This window comes from Microtus ochrogaster, chromosome 6 (assembly GCF_000317375.1).
Source record: "Microtus ochrogaster isolate Prairie Vole_2 chromosome 6, MicOch1.0, whole genome shotgun sequence".
NCBI lineage: Eukaryota > Metazoa > Chordata > Mammalia > Rodentia > Cricetidae > Microtus > Microtus ochrogaster.
In genome coordinates this window covers 69,140,385-69,150,198 of record NC_022013.1, presented here as the reverse complement: position 1 = coordinate 69,150,198, position 9,814 = coordinate 69,140,385, and the positions used below count along the sequence as shown (strand labels likewise).

Below are 9,814 nucleotides of genomic sequence, written 5' to 3'. Positions count from 1 at the left end.
CACACTCACACACTCACACACACGCACGCACGCACACACTCACACACACACACACACACACGAATGAGGAACTAAGAATGAAGGCGGTGAGAAGCAAAGCTGAGGATGTCTGCGGGGTCCCTGTGTGGTGGGCTCACATTTGGTTTGGCAGCTAATAAGGACTCACAGTGTTTCTAAACCAAAAGGTAAACATTACATTTAAAAATGGCTTTCTAGGGGCTGTAGAGATGCTGCTCGCTGCTCTTCCAGAGGTCCCGAGTTCAATTCCCAGCAACCACATGATGGCTCACAACCATCTATACAGATTTTACAATGCATTCCGGTATCCTCTTCTCATACATGCAGGCAGACCACTGTATACATAATAAATACAAATAATGGCTTTCTAGCTGGGTGGTGGCGCACGCCTTTAATCCCCGGAAGGCAGAAGCAGGCAGATCTCTGTGCGTTCGAGACCAGCCTGGTCTACAAGAGTTAGTTCCAGGACAGACTCCAAAGCTACAGAGAAACCTTGTCTCGAAAAAAAACAAACCAAAACAAGAAAAAACAAAAAAACTAAGTAGGAGGGTAGTGGGGGGAGGAAGGGAGGGAGACGATGACTGAACTTGGCTTTCAAGGGAGAAGTGACCCCGCTCTCACACCACCTTTAGTAATCAGACTCCACTGTGACACCAAGGTAGGAGGGTACCTGGGGAAATAAAAATTATATGTCGGAGAAGCACCGAGAGCAGGTGCAAACACGGATGCTTGATGATTAACAGGAGTTACTTCTTACTGGTTTTTGAAATACAACCCTAATGATGTTTATAGTAAGAGCAAAGCAAAATATTTGGTGGCTTTTAGATTTGACTGCTCAGTGCTAAACAAAATTGGTAGAACATTTTGGTGAAGATTCTTTACCAGGAAGACTTGCCAAACAGAGGGCAATTTCTAATATTTAATAAGGTAGGTCATTTATCAGTGAAGACAGTATACAAGAAGCAGAGGCAAGACAAACAGGAGTTTAAGACTAGCCAAGACTCCACAGAGAGTTCCAGGCAACTCCGAACTACATTGTACTTATTATTAAAGAAATGCCCCCAAATAAACAAGATATATTGGTTATCAAAAGTATCATAAGTCTATTTAGCTTCTTTTTTCAGATAAGGAATGCATTTTGATTGGCATAAGATTGTGATTGACATGGATGTAGTTTGGTATGCTTTGCTACAATGGCTCGGGGAATATTCTGGTTTTATCTGCCTTGCTGTGAATATAGCTAATACACCAACAGATGCTTATCCAACACATATGCAACAGACATTTTACACTAGGGATTTTCAGATGGCTAAGGTGTATGGTTCCTAACCTCACGGAACCTACAGTCTAGAGCTTAGAAACACATACGCTCCAAAGCGTTACACTGCAGTGTGGTAAGTTCTAGAACAGGCTAAGAGAAAGGGACTGTAGAGCCAATGAGATTAGAATTAAAAAAAAAAAATCCTACCCAAAGAAAGTCCAGAACATAAGTGTAAAGCAAACTGGTTCGAAAAGATAATCTGGGGTTTCCCCCGTGAACTTAGTGCTCACGGTGGCGGCCTTGTTAACAAGATGTCCAAAGCCCATTTCAGGAGCAAAGTCAAGGCAGATTAACAACCCTTCACCTTGAGATTTATTTTCTTTCCTCTTTTTAACTTTCATTTTTATTTTTAGGTGAGGTCTCACTATGTATCTCTGGCTGTTCTGGAACTCACTATGTAGACCAGACTCACAGAGATCCTCCTGTCTCTGACTCCTGAGTGCTGGGATTGGAAGCATGAGCCACCCTGCCTGATCCTTGATTTTTCTTTTTTTTTAAAAAAATGTATGTGTGTGCATATGTGTGTGTGTGTGTGTGTGTGTGTGTGTGTGTGTGTGCGCACGAGTGCAGTATCACATTTATAGAGCTCAAAGGGCACCTTACAGGAGTGGCTTCTTTCCTTCCACCCTGTGGCTTCTGGGAACTGAACTCAAGCTTAGCAGGCTTAGCAGCATCTTTACCACTGAGCCACCTCCCTAGCCCCGAGACTTGATTTTCCTGTTGCCTCCTCTCAGTAATTCACTTCATTCATTCCTGGACAGCCATCTCTCACCCAACAAGACAGTTAATATTCCTTCCTGAGGCTCTGCCGGGTGAGAACTGTGTTTTCCGGATGCTCTGGTTAGAGGCAAAGGAGCCACAAGAGCCAGCTGTTTGAGAGGCCCAATTCAATGAAACCCCACTGTAGATCCCCTTCTTCCCCTCCGGGCCTCCCCACCAACTCACACTACACAATGGCACAGCCGTGTAAACAGAGGAAAACTGACAGTATCTGATGTGATGCCAAGGAGACCGGGAAAGACCTACGCCTGAAAAAACCGGTCCTCTTACCGGCTTGTGATACCAGGATGCTGCTAATTGACACGGACATGTTCATCCTACGATAAATGTAGATGAGTGTGTAGACACTCCACACAGCCGTGTTGAGAGCTCCAGAGCCTCAGGCCCATGGGAAGATGACAAAGTCTTCTGTAGGGGTGAGATTTCGAGGGACAGCCTGAGTGTGGATGTTGACAGTGTGTGCAGGAAGTCTCCACCGTAGCCCTCCCTGCCCTGGATGCTTACGGCCTGAAGACAGCTTCAGAGACTGTCTCTAAACCTGCCTCCTTGACCCTCTGTATACAACAAGAACCCTGTCTCCTTGTTTATCTGTATGTAGCAACCCAGATTTCTTGTTCAGTTGTATGTAATAACTCCACTCCCTGTTCTGCTGTATATAACAAGCAAGCGACATATAACAACCATGTGAGTTCCAGCATGGCATAGGTTTAGTACAGACAGACACTAAGTGATATGGTCACAGACGGTGAATGATCTGAAGTGGAGGAGAACCGAGTGTAATAGCTAAGATCCTAAGAAGAAACCCACGGGTCTAACTAAGAGTGTTATGGAGCATGCTCTGACCTCAGAGGACCTGCCTGTGTTGTATGTGTTCTTTGAATTCCTGGAATCATTCCTTGTCACCATCCTGTCTGCACCACATGACAGGGTTCGATGCTCTGCTTAGGGCTTCCTTACAGCCATAACTACAGTTCTGCTCACATCTGATGGGACTCATTATCACCTCGCTTCCTTATTAACCCAAACCGCAGGGCTTTCTCCAAGTGATTCAGGGCCCTTCTACTCACCTATGTGGACTTCTAGGTTCACCGGGTCACTGAGAGTCGAGAGGGCTGTCTGACACTTATATTCTCCACTGTCTTTCACTCTGGCCTTGCTAATGACATAGGTGCCATGCTGGTGTGGGATGAGGCTTCCATTGTGGAACCACTTGGTAGAGTTGTCCTCAGGGGAGTAGGTGGCCTGGCACCTGAGGGTCACATTGTCGTCCTCGAGTACCCTGACCCATTTAGGGTCTAGGATCACCACAGCCTTTTGGAAACCTGATGAGAGAAGGTGGTGTAAGAACTCAGACGAGTGGGCGCATCACTGGCACTCCCAGGGCAAACACAGGCAGACTGAACAAACCCACAGCGCTCTCCGGCTGTCTATGTCTCACTCTTAGGGCATCTAGGCAGGGAGGCACTTGGCCCCATTTTTGACCCTTTCTGTAGTTGGAGAAAAACCAGCCGGAGAGACGTAAGGCTGATCCCAGCTGTGTTAGGGAATTGCTCCTAGCCCCCGGACATGCCAGACACCACACACTGATCCTTTCCCAACTTTCTATGGCCTTTGTGTGTGCCGCACTCAATCAGTCTAAGACCCTGAAGCAAACTCACCAGCTCGAATGCCGGAGGAAACTGCAAGAGAAAAGAAAAGCGTGCATCAGGTGTTGAGCAGGGCGGCTCCCTTCCACCTGTCCTGCAGGAAACTCAAATCTTAGCTTTCGGACATTGTTCCCTTTATCCTGTTCCTCATTAAAACTGTCAGGTTAAAAGTGAAGATTGCATTTCCCTAAATCAAGCCACAGAAACCACTTTGAACCTAAGCCCCACCTGGAAAGAGAAAAAAACAAAAAGGGAAACCTGGGATGTCAGGCTGGAAGACACAAACCTCAGGAGCCACCTGGTCCCTGCTCTTTGATTTCCACCTAGGGAAATGGAGACCCAGATGGGTGAACTCACAGTCCGCTCCTGATAAAGCACAGATCAAAGCCAGGGTGCTGCTTATCTAACAGTCTGTCCTAGGAGTTAAATCTGGGCCTGATCTGAAAAGAGGGGAGGTCTCTGCTGAACACAGACCACCCTAAGCTTTCCCTTCATCCAGATGGAGCCCCACTTACCCAGGAGTAGCAGAGCTGTCGGTAGTAGTCGTGGACACATGCTGCTGCACTGGGCAGAAAATGTCACCACAGATATCCGGAACCCTTAAGGGCCTTTTTGACTAGAAGAGAGGAAGTAAATAGCTTTTCCCCAACCTTCCCCAACCCCCCATCATTACCCCCACCCTGTTTCTCTCACTAGTTTCATTTTCCAGAAGCAGCATCTGATTCCTAAAACACACTCTGATGAGAGAGCCCTGTGGCGGGGCTGGAGCAGGAGGGAGAGCGCCCGGAGAAGATACCAAGAGGGATGGGCCCACTTGTTCTACGGATGTCACAGTTTAGCACCTAGGCGACACACACAGAATCTATCAGAGGTACTTTTTGGCAGTCTCAGGGCACCCAGGACCAAGAATGGGACAGCATGACCTGGTGACGGCCTTCACAATAAGGGTCATGTCCCGGGGTCCCTTGGCTCTCTCCTGCCTGGCCCACAAACAGACCAGGATCTGACTATGTGTGTGGGGTGTGTGTGTGGTGTGTGTACATGTGTGTTTATATTTAAAATAGTAATTTAAACTTTTCAATTCACTAGCATCCCTTTTCAATATTATCTCAACCTACATTTTCTTTCAAAATGTCCACCCCTGGGATATATAATCCAAAAGAGTTACCAGCTTCTTAGTGCAAATCTGACCACTAAATGATCATTGTGTTGTTGCTATTGTTGTTGTTTTGTGTTTTTGAAGAAACTCACACAGGAAGGAGCGCTCTGCAAAGAGGAAACGGTGGGAGGCTGGGAGACTCACAGAGAAGTGGGCACGCCAGGACAGGACAAGAGCTCCTTAGACGTTGTTTTCCCCTGCATGGTCCCACTGGTTGTAGAAAGGAGTTGGCCAGAATCCCAAGCATACATACTTCTCTTATGGAAAAACCAAGATGAAGGCATGAGCTCTGAGGGCTTGGCCTCTGGTTTTGGGATGAAACAGCAGCTACTGGCGCCGAGCCCCAAACCTTGCTGCTGCTGTCACGGTAAAGTGTGCAGTGAAGGACTGAAGGAAGTGGAGGTTCCCCTATTTGATACACCACCATCTTTTTTGACACCTCTCTCAGGGGGTTATCTTTTTCTGTTGATCTTGAAAGGGGACCAGATGTCCCAGTCCACGACCGCTTGGTGCTGTGTGTGGAACCTGTGGGGAGGCAGGACATTGTGATGGCAGGAACATGTAGCAAAGGAGGTTGCTCAGCTCATGGCTACCGATAAACAGACAGCTGGGTTAGGAGTTCTACGTTGGCTCTAATGTGGCTGTGGTTGTGCTCACCACAAGTAGCTCAGGGTCGCTCTATCTTTGACCATTCTCTGGGTCTGGGCTGGTCTATAGGTCACAAGGCCAGAGTGCCAGGCTCCTCAACAGAAAACATGGAGGGAGGAACAGGAAGTGGTAAGATTGGTTAACATCTCATTCCCACCTCCTCCCTAACATAGTCACACTTCGTTCTCCCTCAACCCCCTCTTAGCAAAGCTGAGTGTTTGACAATCACGCCAACTCGACCCCCAGACAAAAGAAGTCAAATGGCACTGTTTGGTAATGCGGTTCCCCCCAGGGGGTTCCTAGGACTCTAGGCAGCTCTCACCTGACTTAGGGGAGCAATTCAAGCAGGGCAAGTGAGGGTTAGCAAGGGTTGAGTGGAGTAGGGGCTGCTGAGGGGGCCTGCTGACCCCTGCTTGGGGCTAAGGCCCTCTCTACTCCAGAACCATAGAGAAATCACTTCTCAGGTTTTTGCTTATGTTTTGTTTTGCTTGTGGGTAGAGCTTGTTGATTGTTGCTCATTGCCATCCAGTCCTACTCATGATCTCGTGGAAGCCCCTCCCTAACTGGTCCATCTTTAGATGTCTACTGAAGATGAACAGTGGGCACGATCCAGACAGTCATTAGAATGCTGGTCAATAAAGTCACGTTGTGTAAAAAACAGCCGAGGGTCTGAAAACTTCAAGCTCTTTGCTATAGTGCTTTGATACCTGTCTAGAAAACCTAAAACAGGAAGGAAAAAAAAGATGTTGGTCAGCCTGTGGGTAGTCTCTAAGGTAAAGGGTGTACATTCCCAGGCTCTTTCTGCAGTTTCTTGGTGGCTTTCTGCTGTTTGACTTGTGACATAAGGGCCCACTTTACTTTTCCTTCTTTGAGTTCCGGTTTTGTCTCTGACTCATCTTTTCTCCATGGTCCTCAAACGAAGGAAGAAGTTGTTAGTAGCAAGGGCATAAGCTAGATAGGAAAGAGAAGAGAGGGCACACAGGAGAAGAGAAAGGGGCCCAAGATGGATCATATCTTAGTTCTTTTTTATTACTGTGATAAGATACCACCATGAGCAAGGCAACTTATAAAAGAAAGGCTACTGGAGCTTGGATTTTCAGTGGGTAAGTCTATGACCTGAAGGCATGATTGGTAGCAGGTTGGCATGGTGCTGTAGAAGCAGCTGAGAATTTACATCATTATCTGTGGGGAGGAGGCAGAGAGAAACACTGGCAATGGCTCGGACTTTTGAAACCTCAAAGCCTACAGCCAGTGACACACCTCCTCCAACAAGGCGACACCCCCAATCCTTCCTAAACCGGTCTACCAACTGGGGCTCAGGTATTCGAATATGTGAGCCTATAGGTACCGTTCTCAATCAAACCACCACAGGCAAGCAGCATCCAGAGGGATTTTATGAGTTCTTGTTGAAGCCTTAAATGGAACGTCATTGGGGCTGTTGCTGGATTCATTTTACAGTGTTGGGTATGGTTAAAGTTCTTACAGAGAAGTGTGATGCACTTGGGATGTCTTATACAGAATCTTTCTGTGAACACGTGATTATCTTCACATTCGGTTTTCTCTCCTTCCTCTTCCCCCCACATCTTTTCCTCCTTCTCCCTCTTTTCCTTCAGTGCTGTAATTTAAAAAAAAACCCTGCGAAGAGAAGTCACACCATGCAACAAGGCTCACATGGGAGGTTTATTGGGAGAGGGGAGGGAAGGGTAGAGGAGGGGACAGAGAGGGGGGCAGAGACCAGTTCTTGCAGACAAGAGTGGCAGAAGAGAAAAAGAAGGGAGAGAGAGAGCCAAAGAGAAAGGGGGGGATGGGCAGGCCCACCTTTTGAAAGGAATGTGCACAGGGGGTGCTCTTAGTGGCTGCAGAGAGGGTGTATGCACTAACATTCCTCCCTTTTGTTTATTAGAACAAGGTAAGGAGTCAGAAATGGGTAGCGGGTGAGGTGGGGATGAGGATGCCGTGTTCTCAAGACTGCTTCATGCTGATCAGGGGGCATCACAATCTTTGGGGGTCCTGAGAAAACTGGGGTGCTGGCCACATCCTGGGGAATCTGGCTGTTTCAGTTCACTGTCCAGGCTCTGTGGACGTGTCAGGCGCTGGCAAGATGCTGTTTGAGGTGGGTGCAGGTCGACTCCCTGGAGTTCACAAGAACTTAAAGCACATGCTCCTTTCCCATCACTGCAACAGCACCTGGGCACCCTCTTTCTAGCTGATTCACCAGGACACATAGGTGGTTGGTACCTGAGGGCAGTCAATAGGCAAATATGAAACAGAACAAATTTGTACCAAATGAGTAAGGCTGTCTCCTGAGAAGGCGGGGAAAAGTGACAGGGGAAGATCACCAGGTCCAAAGGGAAACAGGAGCTGAGTAAATGAAAAGGGAGAACTGGTGTGTGCCAAGCAAGGGGAAGCTTCTCCATCTGATGCACACATTGCAGCAATCACACAGGGCATTTAGAGAGGGAGAGGAAACAGAAGAGGGCACCAGACCTCATTGCAGATGGTTGTGAGCCACCATGTGGTTGCCGGGAACTGAACTCAGGACCTTTGCAAGAGCAGGCAATGCTCTTGACCACTGAGCCATCTCTCCAGCCCAAGAGGAAACAGAAAAAGAAAGAAAGTGGAGAATTCTTTCACGGTTTCCCGACTACTTAATCCAAGGAATACTGAGGCCAGAGTTGATTAGAAAAGAATGATCAGTGGATCTCCAAAAGACATCCCAACGGGAGTGAGGAGGAAAGACACAATGCAGCTCCCATGAGTGAGCAGAGAAGACCTAAGGGTCTGCAGTTCCTAGCATCCCAGGAATCCAGGGAGGATCAGACTGTGTGGGCACAAGCTGTTTTAGCATGTCATCACACAAGAACAGGGGCCAAGGGCTCTGAGCCCGAGAGAGACACGGTCGCCTGGTACCAGAACTTCGAGAAAAACAAGAAAGTGAGGAGAGGACTGTGCTTGAGAAATGCAGCTCCACATCTAGGGGAAGGGCCAGAGGTGGAAACCCTGCCAGAGACCCTATTATTGGAAGGGCCAGAGGTGGAAACCCTGCCAGAGACCCTATTATTGGAAGGGCCAGAGGTGGAAACCCTGCCAGAGACCCTATTATTGGTATCGAATAGAAGACAAAGACATCAGCGAATGAGAAAGCAGATTTGTGGCAGATGGAAGAGAGCGGATCAGAAAGCAGTAGCTAAGGGGTATTTGGGCCAGATCTGACTGCAAAGGTGGTGGAGTTTAGAGGCCCTTAAATCGAGCTCTGAATGCAAAAGTTGGAAGAATAGATAACGAAAATGTTCCCATGAGTGAAGCAGATAAGTGAGGGTCTGTAATTCTAGCATCCCAGGGATTCAGAAAGGGTTGATTTCAAGATGGCACAGGCTGCCTCCGTGATTTGTCAAACACAGAGCAGGAGCCAAGGGCTCTACCCAAGAGAGCCGTAAAAGAGCCGTGGTTGCCTGGTAGCAGGGCTTAATGAGGCTGAAAGGTGAGAAAAACCACGCTTGAGAGAGATGAGTCTTCACTTGTGGGAAATGGTCAGAGGTTGAGAAGAGGGGACTCACCAATCACGTTGGTGTTGGATGGAGGGGCCCAGTGATCCATTAGTTGGAGAAGCGAGGCTGTCATATGAGAGGACTGGCTCCAGGGGCCCAGCACACCTCAGACTGCCCGCAGGCAGGAGGAAGTGCCAGGAGAGCCTTTCCTGGTCAGGGAATCAGTGTTGTACCTTAAAAAGAAAATCCACAAGAAGTCACACTATGAAACAAGGCTCACATAGGAGGTTTATTGGAAGAGGAGTGAGAAAGGGCATAGAAGGGGCAGAGACTTGTTCTTGTCCCTGGGGACAAGAGTGACAGAAGAGAAAGGGAGAGGGTGGGGAGAGAGAGAGAGAGAAAAGAGATGGCAGGTGGGCACCTTTTAAAAGGGAATGTGTAGATGGAAGTTTCTGACCTGCCTGGTTCCATCCACAGCTGTTCAGTCCCAAATAGACACACAGAGGCTTATATTAATTATAAACTGTTTGACCTATTAGCACAGGCTTATTATTAGCCAGCTCTTAAAATGTAAATTAACCCATAATTCTTATCTATGTTTAGTCACTTGGCTTGGTGCCTTTTCTCAGTAAGGCATTTTCATCTTGCTTCCTCAGTGTCTTGCCTTGTGAGTGACTCTCTGCCTTTCCTCTTCCCAGAATTCTCTTAGTATGTCCACACCTCCCATACTTCCTGCCTTGTTACTGCCCAATCA

General features: G+C 47.8%; 1 protein-coding gene across 1 annotated transcript in view; it reads right to left on the bottom strand.

Moving 5' to 3' along the window:
- The window catches only part of Fcgr3a (Fc fragment of IgG receptor IIIa), an 8,607-nt gene extending 4,234 nt beyond the window's left edge, over positions 1–4,373 (bottom strand). The window contains exons 1-3 of the mRNA XM_005348786.3: positions 4,281–4,373; positions 3,778–3,798; positions 3,187–3,441 (exon numbers count right to left, since the gene is read on the bottom strand). Coding sequence (XP_005348843.2) covers positions 3,187–3,441; positions 3,778–3,798; positions 4,281–4,320 — 316 coding nt within the window. The 5' untranslated portion in view covers positions 4,321–4,373. The remainder of the gene's footprint in view (positions 1–3,186; positions 3,442–3,777; positions 3,799–4,280) is intronic.
- Positions 4,374–9,814: the final 5,441 nt, after the last annotated feature.